This window comes from Kogia breviceps, chromosome 11, assembly GCF_026419965.1.
Source record: "Kogia breviceps isolate mKogBre1 chromosome 11, mKogBre1 haplotype 1, whole genome shotgun sequence".
Lineage (NCBI taxonomy): Eukaryota > Metazoa > Chordata > Mammalia > Artiodactyla > Physeteridae > Kogia > Kogia breviceps.
In genome coordinates this window covers 90,736,077-90,750,518 of record NC_081320.1, presented here as the reverse complement: position 1 = coordinate 90,750,518, position 14,442 = coordinate 90,736,077, and the positions used below count along the sequence as shown (strand labels likewise).

The 14,442-nt window shown below is 37.8% G+C and overlaps 1 protein-coding gene across 4 annotated transcripts in view; it reads right to left on the bottom strand.

The window, feature by feature from the left end:
- SMC6 (structural maintenance of chromosomes 6) overlaps nucleotides 1-14,442 on the bottom strand; it is a 73,574-nt gene that overhangs the window by 50,596 nt on the left and 8,536 nt on the right. For all 4 annotated transcript variants that reach the window (XM_067008082.1, XM_059078593.2, XM_059078594.2 and 1 more), the window contains 6 exons: nucleotides 14,099-14,241; nucleotides 11,538-11,655; nucleotides 9,411-9,516; nucleotides 4,009-4,145; nucleotides 3,299-3,360; nucleotides 110-190 (listed from right to left, as the gene is read on the bottom strand). In XM_067008082.1, the coding sequence (XP_066864183.1) occupies nucleotides 110-190; nucleotides 3,299-3,360; nucleotides 4,009-4,145; nucleotides 9,411-9,516; nucleotides 11,538-11,655; nucleotides 14,099-14,236 (642 nt within the window). In that variant the 5' untranslated portion in view covers nucleotides 14,237-14,241. The remainder of the gene's footprint in view (nucleotides 1-109; nucleotides 191-3,298; nucleotides 3,361-4,008; nucleotides 4,146-9,410; nucleotides 9,517-11,537; nucleotides 11,656-14,098; nucleotides 14,242-14,442) is intronic.

Sequence of the window (14,442 nt, the reverse complement as noted above, 5' to 3'; positions counted from 1 at the left end):
ATCCTCGATATTTACTATGTGACCAAGATTAATGTTCCGTATATATAGATGCTTAGTCTATAAATGTATTCTTTTTGGTTAGGTTTATGTTTACTTCGGTGCATCTTACTTTGTATTTGTCTCCCTCATTTTTAGACTGCAAGAACTGCTTGCTCATCTCTTGTGTTAAGACAGAAACTGGATTATCTACCTGAAACAAACAAACAAACAAACGATTATCTTTAAATATTTCATTTTAATTCCTTAAAGAGAAATGAACTAAAATATCCATTACAAGTGATCTGAGAGAAAATATTTCAAAATTTCATTATATTAAAATAAATATCAATACTACAGGCAAAATTAAATATTCTGCCATTACATGAGGGCACAAGCACAAGAACTTTCTAAAGAAGTGTGTTTTTTTAGAAAGTTTTCATTCCTTTCACTGGTTTTGTAGAGTACCACTCCTATGCCACTGGTTAACCATCAGACCACAGAGCTGGAAGAGCTCTAGCATGAGAGTCAGCTGACTTGGGTTCTTATTTGGCTCTGTCCGAACCTCCTATGTAGCCGCAGGCAAGTTAGTTACTTCCTCCAACGAAATACAAAAAGTCCAACTCAGTTACTTCTAATCAGAACTATAATGACAAGTATTGTTTAGTTTTTGTACAGCAGTTATTCAGATTTCCTAAATTCTGTCATTTCTTCATGAGGATATTGCAAAACAAATGGAAATACTGGGACCATTTCTATCTTCTGAAGGAGGAGTCATGTTAAATAAGCCATTAATTGAATTAAACTACCTCTGGCTAACAAATTAAAGTACAGTTAAAATAACAATATAATAACAGTTCAAAGTGGAGTTGAAAAATATTTTTTTTAATTCAACTTGTTTCAAAAAGATTCAAGTTCATTTCTCATTTATATCTTTGGTGTTAATAACAAAGTAATTTATATGTTAGAAAATCATCTTGTTTATAAGGTATAGAACATGAAGGACCACTATAAAGGGAAAAAATGCTTAACTCCTTCATTTTACCATCTGTAAAATACTGATTGTACTATATTTAGTATACCACTGGTGAAAACCTTTCTGTTAAGCAAGATTTTGGGTCTTATCTGCTAAGATGATAAAAAACATTTATGCAGTTATAAAGAAACCGCTACATATCACCTTTTTCTCATTATATAGGTAGGCCAGACACTGATTGCCACATATTCTTTTTAACAAGGTCTGTGTGGTATCTTAATTTCACACAGTATCTGACTTCTTAAAACTAAGACTTAATGCACTAGCTTTAATGACAGACATTTTATCACCAGCTTTGGATTAACAGCTTCACCAAAGTTCATATTCTTTTTTCTATATCCTCTGAAATGGGGTTCCTAGTTTCTATACCACTCCAGAGATTATTTTAAAATCTGGCAGCTTTACCCATCAAGACCCTGGAGTAAGCAAAAGGCAAGCACACACAGGTAAACTTCAGAGAAAAAGTAAGAAGTGGCACAGGGGACAAATATAATCAGGTACTTAAAGACATTAAACACTCTCCTTCCTCCTGGTAACTCTAGGCCAGCACTGTCCAATGGAAACATAATGCAAACCACACATATAATTAAGTTTTCTAGTAGCTACATTAAAAAGGTAGAAAGCGACAGGTGAAATTAATTTTAGTATTATATTTTTAATCTAATAGATCTAAAATATTATCATTTTAACATGTAATCAGTATGAAAACTGAGTTATTCCTTTGCATTAAGTCTTCAACCTCCAGTGTGTACTTCATACTAGAGCACATCTCCATTTGGACTACCCACATTTTGAGGGCTCGCTATTCATCACACGTGGTTAGTGGTTACTCAGTAAGTGTAGCTCTAGACCTTTCGTATTTTGATCAATGAACTTGAACCTTTAGTTAACTGAATTGTACAAGAAGAGGACTAATGGAGTTATGAGAGCAATCTTCAAACATTTCAAAAGAAAAGAAACATATTTTATATTCCCCAAGGAAGTGGGATATTAGAGAAACTGACTTTATTCAATTTCTCCCATTAACAACAACTTTCTAATAAATATAGCCACCTACAGACGGAATCAGCAGCCTCAGGCAGAGGTCATTTCCCCACTACTACCCACTCAAGTACCCGCTGAAGGAACATCTGGTGGAGACTGCACACAGGGTAAGCATGCAGGGTGATACTACACTGGATGCCCTTTGAGACTTTCCCAACACCTCTGAATCCATACACTCTAACTTTTGGTTTTCCTGATTTTGCTTAACAAATTGACCTGTGTTCCAGTCTCAAATTTATTTGCTGTATCTGCTTTTCTCCAGATTTTACTAATTATTTTTCTGAACCTGTGCTGCCCAATATGCAAGCTACTAGCCACATGCAGCATTTGACACTTAAGTAAAATACAATAAAACATTTGACTTCTCAGTCACACATTTCAGGGGCTCAAGTAGCTAGTGGCCACCCCATCGGACACCATAATACAGAATATTTGTACCATTACAGAAAGTTTTTCTGGACAACTTGTTCTAAACCAAACTGGGAAAGAGACCCACACTCATAATTATTCTTTTTCCTTGGTGACTACTCTTGGTGTTCTTAATCCTGGAATGAGGCAGGGTGATACAATGGATAGAGCATTAGAATGGAACGGGGATGTCTGGACCCCAAGGCTGGCACAACCAGTACCCACGCCTAGACAACTGTGAGTGCAAGTTTACTTTTGCTGGCTCCCAGTTTCTCACCTACAAAATAAAAGGTCCAGATTAGATGACCTCCAAAGACAATTCCAGTGCTAATGTTATAGGACTATATGAGCCCCATTTCCAATTATTCAGTCAAAGTATCTTAGCAGAATGGACTCAAGTTTTGTCTCCGATAGGTATGATGAAATAACTCCAAAATGCATAAAGAAATGCTTTCTTTATATGGCTAGAATAAACTTCCTTTCTACAAAAATTTAGCAACTGAGTTTAGGAAACTATGATGCTATTCTGACTTGGACAGCAGAAAGCAAAGAAACTTTAAAACATAAATTTTATTAACATAATTTTTGGCACATACTAGTATAGACAAGATATTCTTGTGTGTTCTGTCAAATTAAAGACGTTATATTATGTATTGAAGGTCCCTGTTGAATTAGGAAGCCTTAAGGAACTTCACTAACAATAGTTAAATATATTTATCCTGTGGTCAATTTACTTATATGAGGCCATTTAAATTCTTTCCACACCACAAATGAAACCACACAAAAAAGTAACCAGTTGTATTTATTAATCTGAAACACAAATTTAGAAATTACCTGTATGTTAAAATGATCAAGAATTCCAATCAGTTCTTCTTTCCTAGTGGAAACCACGGCACCTAGTTATGAGAAACACAAAATGACCAGACTGTTTCTAGGGCAATAATACGTGTTTAAAAATGAGCAATTATTTATAAACATAAATGTTAACTAGTCTTCCTGATGTCATCAAGAAAGGTACCACTGCACATACACACATCTGAATGAACTGGGGTGACACACTTGTTATGACACAAGTACGCAGGAGGCAGAAGCACACACATGCACTGGCAGGTGCTTCTCTTCTTCCTATAGCTAAACATTTCCTTTTCCTTCTCATCTGTCTCTTTAGTACCTCTCCACACCCACCTCCTCTTCCTTTATGTCTTTTTCTACCTTTGGCTAACTTTCTCTTTCCACATGTGACAGAAACTACGGGGATGAAAGGAGGTCTGCAAATGAGATCAAAATGACTTATCACAGCCGGTTTCAAACAGACCCAAATTCTGCTAATCATGCTTTTGCTGTAGAATGCCCTGTGGTAAAACAACTATGTACGGATATATACGTGTGTGTATACATACATGCAACCAACCAATCCTCTTGCAAGAAAGCAGTTTCAAGAGATGAGAAGTGTCCTCTCAATGACACCAGCACAATCACTTCACTCTTTTTAACTGGATGTTTACTAATACTTTATATGAAATAAAGAGAAATTCATAGCAAACCTGTTTCACTTTTCAGTTTATAAGATCGACTTCCATCCATGCTGATGTGCTGTTGCACAATTATAGAGTCACCGTACACACTGGCTCTATAGGCATCATCCCCTCTGTTCCTTAATGTTATTGAGATATCTGCTGAGCTAAAGCAATGAGGTTAAGCTAAGTCACATGAAGGTACAGGGCAATTACAATACTAGGTTACCATAATTTTAAAAACGTCCAAGAAATTTGGCTAATTCATTTGAAAGGTAGCTTTATACCAGCAGTTGATGGCTGACAGGCTACTACAGAATAATGTTAAAGATACCAAGCAACAAAGTTGAGAAGAAGAGAAACTTTATAAAAAATAATTGTCTATTTTATCCATAACAGAAATACATTTGCACAAAATCCATTTAAGTTTTGGTTGTTTCACATCATGTAGATAAGTTACACGTTTTCCCAACCGCTATGTATAATCAATATTACACTGCCTGACTATGCTAAATTATATAATAAAGCATCATCCTGACAGCAGCCCTCTAAGAAAGATGCAGTAAGAATTAAAGTGAAGTTATATATTTTCTAAGAAAATTAGAATCAAGGGAAACAACTTGAATTCTATTACTTGGCAATTAAAAAAAAAGCTTAAGTATTTGATATCAAGAGATGTAAACTAAATCTCAAAGCTTCTTAAAGTCTTACTGGTATTACAAAATAAACATTTTTAAAGTTTTAAAGATGTCTGAAGCATTTATAGCCATGTATATTTTAACATATTATGGGGGGAGAATCCATCTTTATTTTTCTACTCTAACATCTGTTCAAATAAGACTTTGTAGAAAAATTTTTTTAAAATTAATGAAGGGCATTAATAAATACATACTTATAATTTCCTTAAACATAAATGCAGATAATACTTTCTCTGGTTAATATAAATATCTGCCAAAAATGTTGAAGTCCTTTAATGCAAAATTGCTTTAATTGGTAATTAAATGATATATTTAACAGAATAAACCTGTTTTCATCAATTTGGAGTAATCATACCCCAAAATTGTTCCTATTTGCAGGAAATGTAGGTAAAAATACTCAAGATGAATTTCACTGTAAACTTATACTTGGTAGACACCCTGAAGGGTGCTCAGCTCTTACCCCCCCCATACTTCTGTGCAAGTGCCCTCATAGAAAGATGGCTTAGCAGCCATTATCAGCCCGCATCCCTCCCTCCACAGATTGGGCTAAATATAGAAAGTGAATGCTAACTGCGCCATATTTCCTTCTTTAAAAATTCAAATTAAGAAAAACTAGTAAAATCCAAGTAAGGTCTGTAGTTTAGTGAACAATATTGTACCGGTGTTAACCGCATAGCTCTGATAAAAGTAACCTCAGTTGTTTAAGATGTCAACATTAAGGGAAACTGGGTAAAGGCTGTAAGGAAACTGTACTATCTTTGCAATACTTACGTAAATCTAAAATTATTTCAAAACTACAAGTTTTTAAAACAAACTCAAATTAAGACCATCAAGTGGAAAGGTGGTGATTCCTTAGAGATACAAAGTTCTGAGGCCTCTGGGACTAGAGAAACCAACTTGGGGCATTATATTCTAATGAGCAAGTATAAAGTGTGCAGAGACGACAGAGAGAAGCAGCAGCACAGAACAGGTAAGCTCTTGGGAAACCACCTGGACAGACTGGCAGAGACACATAATCACAGACACTGGCTGTAAATCAGAGACACAGAGAACTCGAGAGCACTTCCTTCCATGCGCAGCCCCACACACCAAGACAGTAAGACATAAATGCCTGCCCACGACGACACAGAGTACCAAAGACCTGAAGAATAAGAAAGAGCACACGTGCTCCAGAGACAGTGAGAGGGAAACACATTCACACACCTGCATGCCTGTCACGGGAGAGGGAGGGAGGAGGGCACAGCACAGAAGTGCAGCCACTGAGGAGAGGCAGGGAGGTGGCGTGGCGGAAGAGCTGCAGCACATGCCCGGCTAAGGAAGGAAGGGAGACAGAGGCCTGGAGACAGAGACACAAAGAAAGCCAGAGACACAGAAAAGAAAGACCTAGAGACCGAAGATCTTTGGTTCTGAGTCTCTCAGTTCCGGTCACTCATGAGATCCAATTACGCTGCCTCACTGAAGTTTCCAAGACATATATATCCCTGCATCTTTAGGATAAATCTCCTCTTCTAAAGCTACCCTGAGTGGTTTGGGGGAGGGGTGTTTTTAATCAGAAATACCTAATTAAGACAGATATGCTCCTGAAAAGTTGTAATCCATGAGATTTTTGAAAGCTCTCTGGGTTGATTCTAATGAACAGCCAAGGTTGAAAACTATCAACTAAAGTGTGTGATAGGGGAAGGGTAGCTGGCCTACAACATGGAGCAAACAATATTTATTGTATTAACTAGTATGATTACCTAGTATTAAGTGAATACACCTCATGAAAACATCTTAAAAATAAAGTGACATCTCCCTTGATTAACAAACATCTACTTTGCTATTTTCCTTCCTAGCTACTCCTTGCATTTGAAAGCTATCTTTAGTATTGTGAGAGCTTTGGAGGCACTGGTATCCTACTGCCATATGAATTTAGTAAATATAAGCAAGGCAAGTTACTTAAAAAATTAAAGCTTACGAAAGAAACCCTCACAACAACTGCTCCAAAAACCTGTACGAGGAGACAGGGATAACTGAGCTGAGACTGACTGCTGTCTCCCCACCTACTAATGTGACTGCTGCTGAATTTGGGTCAACAGCCATAGAGCCCAGTGTCTGTAAATAAAGAGACCCTCTAGTGAGAAGAGAGACTGTCACCAAGAGTCCCTTCAGAACGACAACACACACAAGCAGCGCCACCATGAGGATGTGGCTTCTTTCTTAGCTCCAGGAGAACCTGTCTGCACAGAGAAGACCGGCAGCACCGTGCGCCGATGGGCACGAGGAACAAGGACAAGGGCAAGGCCATGTACAAACAGGGTGCGTCTGTTCCCTCTCTGCACGGCCAGCTCATCTGCAGTAAGTTCTGTGACCTTGACTAGTAAGTCAGGAACGTGCAGCAGGAGCATGAGTTTTTGTCCCCCCATAACCCACTCCCAGTGCCACAGATGATGCCCGAAACAGGCCTGGTGCAAAGAGCCCCATGCCACCAGGACTAGGATTAGGAAGGCGGAGGGAGGGAACAGTAAACTGAACCTGTTGCAGAACCTGAATCGCTAGGGGTCTGAGACCTTGATCACTGGAGAATTCCATCACTGCCCCTGCAGCACTCAGTGCAAAGCCTCAGTGGATAATCAGAGGCTGCAGCGCCAAGTAAAGAGCCTCCAGGCTCAGTCGTCTGGCTTCTCCTAACCATATTCAGCAAGCTTCTCTAATTGAGGAGTTGAAACCCTCTACAAAGGTAGCCCCCCGAGCCCAGGCGTCACAGATGGAGAGTGTAATGGTTCAGACGTGCGGGAGGGACAGAGTCCGGAGGACCACCTCAAACCTCTGCCGGACTGAAAGACATTGCTCAGGAAACACGGGACAGCCTCATAGATTTTAGATGCGGACTAGAACTGAAAAGCTCGATGAGCTGATTCTGTAAAAAAGTGATGACAGAATCAGAGACTATAAAAGAAGAGAAATTTTATAGATACCAAATGTTTTAAATGAGGAAGGAGAGGACAAGAGGAATAGTAATGGGTTTGGAAAAGCTCATTTTAGCTATTTTTTTAGACGAGGTCAGTAAAAAGGAGACTGAGCTCAGGTTAAAACTTTTAACCATTATTAACTCTGTATCTACAGGCAGCTTTGTCCTTCAAACTTGGTGATGTGTGTAAGCTAGCCTTTATCTTTCTTTCTTTTTTTAATGGTATTCCAAGGACACATCTCAGAAAGAAGTTTCTGCTTTGATCCAGCTACTTCCCAGATGGAAAAAACATTTAAAATCTTTAATTGAGACATAAAACACTTAATGGTGTAGGAAAAAAAAATTTATTCCTGAGGTTTCTATTTGAAAGATCAACGTGCTGTCTAGCTAGGCAGACTAGGTAACTATTTGGACAACTAAGAAATGTAGAGTTCAGTATAATGAATTGAAGCAGAGTTGAGATCAGTACCCTAAAAGTGTTAAAATAACTAATTTTTGACTTCAGCCACAATGTTGTTTGGAGACCGTGGGAGAGAAGACCTTGCTGGATTGGCGCCCAAGTAAGATAAGGAGAGACAGAAAATAAGCCAGAGAATTGTTACTAAACAGTTCTTTTTCAAGGCCATACAGCATAGAAAATGATTTTTTCTGTATCTTTTCTTCCCTTCTCCTGAGTCAACCTGGAACCCTGGCTTAGGGTTAAGATTCCCAAGGTTACCGAGAGATACATAAAAAACCTGCAATCCTGACTCACATCCCGTCCCCGTTCTATTTCTTAGAAATAAAATGGAAAATGGGGGAAGTTAAGTGGATACAACACTGAGCAGGAGGAAAGTCTGTTACATGAAGGAAAAAGAAAATAAGGTATCACTGTTAATTATGAAAGTTCCAGAAGTTCTGGGCGCTAGGCGTGTGAAAGGGGAATGGGCAGCGGGTGCAGCCTTGCTCTGGGAGCTGGTACGACAGAGTCTGGGGCACCCAGTTGTTAGGAGAAACGAGGACCCCTCAGAGCTTTCTGAGGCAGAATTAAAAAGAATAAGGAGATCAGCCTGAAGAGCGTTTCCTAATGGGCAAAAGGTCATGAGTCTATGATGATGCAAACTGAGCAATTTATAGTTAGGTGCTATATATTAATATAGTTAGTATGCTATATAGTTAATAAATATTAACTATAACAGAAAGAAGTACAAATGTAAAGCCACAGAGGGTTGTTATATGACCATTCACGAAGGGTCAAGATGGACCCCAAAGAGACTTGAGACTGTGGTCCTCAAGTCAAGCTCACTGGTGAACCCCCTGAGTAAAGGATATAAAATGAGAGCCAGATGGAATACTTTTTTGAAATTCTTAGAGCTGGAGACAGAAATTCTGTTTAGGGACACCTTGGCTGGTCAACTCTGCCTTAGCCCACATCATACCGACGTGGACTTGCTGAAGCTGGGTTTGGGTCAGGAGCCAGCAAAGTCCAATATTTATAAATATTCCTTTAAACAGAAGTACACAGACTTATCACTGCTCATTCTTCCAGAAAGGTAACAGAAACGAGTGTTAGTGGGCAGGCAAGTGGCACTAACTGACACAGGCATTCTGTCGGGAGAGGTGAACAGGCAACAATGGGCTATGCAGGCAACAGGGGGCAAGAGAAAGGAATGAAAAGATATGATATCGCTGCTCCGGATCTGGGAAGCCAATTCACTTCCTACCATGTCTACATGAATTGGGATTCTAAAGAAGCTGCTTCTTATTAAAGAACTGAAAAATACACGTAGAAAACAAACACTTACTTCTGTCCATCTTTCACAAAACCTTTCAAAGAAGATCCTCGGTTAGTAGCAACTGCTTTTCCACCAAGACCAACTATGAGAGCTGTGAGTACTGCACTCTTCCCACCTAAAGAAACAGGTGTCGAAGAAATCACATTCATTAGAGGGAGAAAAGAGAAGTCGGACTCCTACAATTTGATGTAAAAAAATTTCTGAAATAAAGCATTATACTTCAATTATAATTTTCTTCCAGGGCCAAAGACAAACAAAAAGTTGTACATATCATGAAATATTTAGCCGTTGCTATTAGAAAAAAATCAGTACATTTCAGGAATCAAATCTTTGCCACTAATAAGGAAATGGAAAAAATGGTTGATACCTTTCCAACCTAAAACTCTCATTGTGTCATCTTGGCCCATCAGCCTATTAAATGAATTTATCTTTCTAATTACCCATATACATTTAACTCATCTAATTTTTCTTACATCCTAATTTAATTAAAATTTACTTTTCGCATAAATTCTCAGAAGCCAGAAACTATTTTTAACCTTGAATGCAAGCTCCAGAGGGACAGGACTGTTGTTTTTCATTCATTGCTTTATCTCTAATATTAGCCCATAATAGGTACTCACATGTTTATTGAATGAGTGAGCTTAAATATGAAAAAATTATCAGTCATATAGACAATGTTTTTATATAATATTTTGACAATTATTATTCCTAATTTGAATATTATTCATTTGCTAGCTCTTTGAAGAATATACTTCTTTTTACCCTAACAGACATAAAATATCACAAGCTAAAATTCCAAAATCTTTAAAAGTTATGGTAATCATTTTCTCAACTCCACAGTCAACCAAATTAATCAACTCTTATCAGCTCATCATCTCCCACAATATACTCCAAATTAACCAAAGTACACACTGGTTAGCCCATTTTAGTTCCTGGGATGTCTTTCAAGTCCCTATCCTAACTCTCTCCTTTTTCTTCATTTCCAAATTCACTGCCTCCACCACTTGCATTATATCAATAACTTCGCTGTTTCAGGAGTTAAGATCTAACCACAGAACCAACCCACCAGTCTGTCTTTACTTCTTGTCCTGTTTGACCTCCCCATAGCTCTGGTTCCTTTGACTATTCCCTCCTTCTGAAAATACTTTCCTCTTGACCGAATAGAGTAGGGAAAACAAAGAACAACAACTAAACAGACTGTGGAGCTACCTGTACTAGTTTCATGTTCTAGCACGGCCACCAGTCGTGGACCCTGGCAAGCTCCTCTCCCTCTGTACTGGCTCAGTCAAGCAGTCAACACCTCACATCCGGCGGGTCTACTACAAAAGCTACCTAACTGGTCTAACTCCTATGTCTTCCCCCTTCTAATCTACTCTCTACAGTGTGGCCAGTTTGTTTCACAAATCTTCACCATGTCACCTCTCTACTCTAAAACTTTAACTGCTTCCCCACTGACTTGTGAACGAAATCCCCAACTATTTATCATGGCAGTCAACATCCTCAACAACATCACCTACAACTGATGCTCCAGTGTATGCTTCCGCCCCTTCCTACCATGTATGATATGATAAAACCCTATGAGGTTGTTCACCTCTCTCCGTATACATCTGCTTCTACCCCTCCCGACCTTTGGTGATGAGCAATCTTTGCCTGGAACATCTCAGCTTCTTCTTCCCCAATAAGATCTAAAGAATCTTTCATTTTTATTCAAGTACCACCACAAATACCACCTCTTCTTAAAGCTTTCGTTGGCCACATCCGTAAGAGTTAGTTTCTTTCAAGTTTGGGTTCCCAAGGCACTTTATTCACACTGTTACAACATTTAATAGATATAAGACACAGGTCTGCCACAGCTGCAATGAGGATAGCTTGCCCACTCTTCTGTGGTATGAATTCCAAGGTACATAGATTCAGAAGAATAAGCAGGAAATGTTTATCCCTACTGCATAATGAGCCTAAAGTTAACTCATTTCTTGAAGTGCAGACTGGCAGGCAATACTGAAAAAATTCATGACCACAAATCAGAGGTCTAAAACTTAGACTTACCAGCACTAGTAGTCACCTATTTTAAAAAGTTAATGCATTCTGATCTCAATGTACTGTTCAAAGTCAAATAAGGAGGGCAAAAGCACTTACTTCCATTATTGCCAACCACAAAGTTGACATTAGAACCAAATTTAAAGGGTCCAAGCATCGAATGACACATGAAGTTTCTGAGCTGAATACTCTCAATTATTCCAACTTCTGCTGCTGTCTATTAATTTAAAAAATGAGAGAAAACAATCAAATTCACTCATTACAATCAACCAATCATTTGCTAGAAGAGAAAGATTAGCAGTGCTACCAATGAAAAAAGTTACAGAAAGAATAATTTTAAATGTTAACTTTAGTCAATGAGTAAATGATATTAAATGGAGACCTTATATGATTAATCACTCATTCTAAAGTCCTTATAGGATCTAATAAGTGTATCAAGGTTTCTTAATATGGACAATACCAACATTTGTGTCAGATCATTTTTTTGTTGGACAGAGGCTGTCTTGTGCATTGTGGGATGTTTAACAGCATCCCTAGCGGCTACCCACCAGACGCCAGTAGCACTCTCCCCCCACCCTAGTTGTGACAACCAAAAATATATTAAGACACTGCTAAATGTCCCCCACTGCGGGGAGGATATATAATTATAATTCTCATATTGTGAATATATGTCATAATTAAATTAGAGAATGATTATAAATGTTTCAAAAGCAAAAGTTCGGCACACAGTGGTCAGACTTCGTAGTTAAAAATACGAAAATAAATCAAACATATTTTACCAAACCTTCCAAATTTTTTTAAAGAACACTTAACGTCTCCAGCCTTTTTAGTCATTTATTTTAAAAATCCCTGGCTCTCTTCTACTAAACACCAGCTTATTAAAAAGCAGAAAACATTTACATCCTTGTATGAGTAGAAAATCGTGGAAATCGTGGTTGAAGACTTTTTAAAAATACATTTTATTCTGATCTAATTGAAGACTCAGATGCAGTTGTAAGAAATAATACAGAGAGATCCTGTGACTCCTTTACCCCGTTTCTGCCCAAGGTTACATCTCGAAAACTACAGTACAATATCACAGCCAGCATACTCATATTGATACAGTGACGATACAGAAGATTTCCATCACAAGTATCCTTCATGTTGTCCTTTTAGAGCCCCATCCACATCCCACCCAATCCACCCCCTCCTTAATCCCTGGCTGGCCCGCTTATCTGTTCTCCATTTCTGAAACACTGTCATTTCAAGATGTTGTATTAGTGGAATCACACAGAATATAACCTTTTGAGATTGGCTTTTTTTTCACTCAGCATAATTGTCCATTTTGGCCTGTAGCAGTACTTCACTGCTTTCTATTGCTAAGTAGTATCTCAGGGTATAGATGTACCTCGGCACGTTTAACTACTCACTCACTGTGTGCCATCTGGATTGTCAGTTTCTGGCATTACGAATAAAGCTGCTATGAACATTCATGTATAGATTTTTGTGTGAAGATAAATCTTCTTTTCTCTGTGACAGACGCTGGGTTATATGATAGATAGTTGCGTGTGAAATTTCTTAGAGAAACTGCCGAACTATTTCCCAGAGTGACTATATCATTTTACATTCCCACCACTCAATGATCCAGTGTCTCTGCATCCTTGCCAGCATATGGTGTTGTCATCTTTCAAAAAATTTTAGCCATTCTAATGGGTATGCAGTGATATCTCATTGTGGTCTTAATTTGCATCTCCCTGATGACAAATTATGCTGAACATCATGTCATGTGCTTATTTGCATCAGTATATCCTCTTCTTCAGTGAAATATCTCTTTATGTCTTCTGCCGATTCTCAAATTGGATTATTTGCTTTTAACTGCTGAATTTTGAGAGTTCTTTATACAAACGAGATATTAGAACTTTGTTGGATATGTGATTTGCAAATATTCTCCTGGTTTGACTTTCCATCCTTATAACAGGGTCTTTTGAAGAAGAAAAGTTTTTAATTTTGATGAGGTCCAACTTATCAATTGTTCATTTAATGGTTTGTACATTTGATGTTAAGTCTAAGAATTGTTCCTGAATGCTAACCTGAACTTGAACCTGAACCTGAACATTTGGTACAATTCTCCAATCAAACCAACTGGGACTGAAGATATCTTTTCTGGGAGTTTTTAAACGATGAATTAAATTTCCTTCATAGTTACAGAGTGATTAAAATGATCTATTTCATAGTGAATGAATTGTGGTAGTTTGTGCTTTTCGAGGAACTGGTCTACTCTATCTAAGCTGTGAATCTATGTGTGTAGAGTTGTTAACAGTATTCCCTTATTATCCTTCTGATGTTTGAGTCTGTGGTCATATCCTCTGTTTCATTCCTGATATTAGTAATTTGTGTCTTCTCTCTTTTCTCCCCTTTGTCAATCTTAGTAGAGGTTTGTCAATTTTATTGATCTTCCCAAAGAACCAGCTCCTTGTTTCATTGTTTTCTCTACTAATTTTTTCTAATCATTAACATAAACTTCAAAATTAGTCAGATGATTTTATCTCAGCTTTTTAAAATTCATATTACTTTTCCTCTGCAGAGACCCAGCTCCTGATACTGAATTAAGAATATGACATATAAACGAGACATGAGAAACATGCAAATCAAAAGACATAATATTGTAATTTTGCACTCACCAAAGTAGAGGTACCATTAGTGAAAGAAACTGTACATTCATCTTCGTCACCATCTTTATCAAAATCATCCAGCTCTTCTTGTCTTGGTCTTTTGGCATTTCCAGGAGAGAAGAAATTTCCTTCCTTTCTTTTGGCCATCAGGTCTAAACAAATATTAGTGACAATGAAGAAAATCATGTATAGCATCCATAAGATTGTTCCATATACATTAAAAAGCTTAACAAGATAAGAGACAAAGCTAAAGTTTTAGTACTATATCCATTCATTTTTACTTAAAAAAAGTAAAACTATCATCTGCATAGAGGGAGGGTGCCGTGAGCCAAAAAATGCAGGTGGTCACTAGA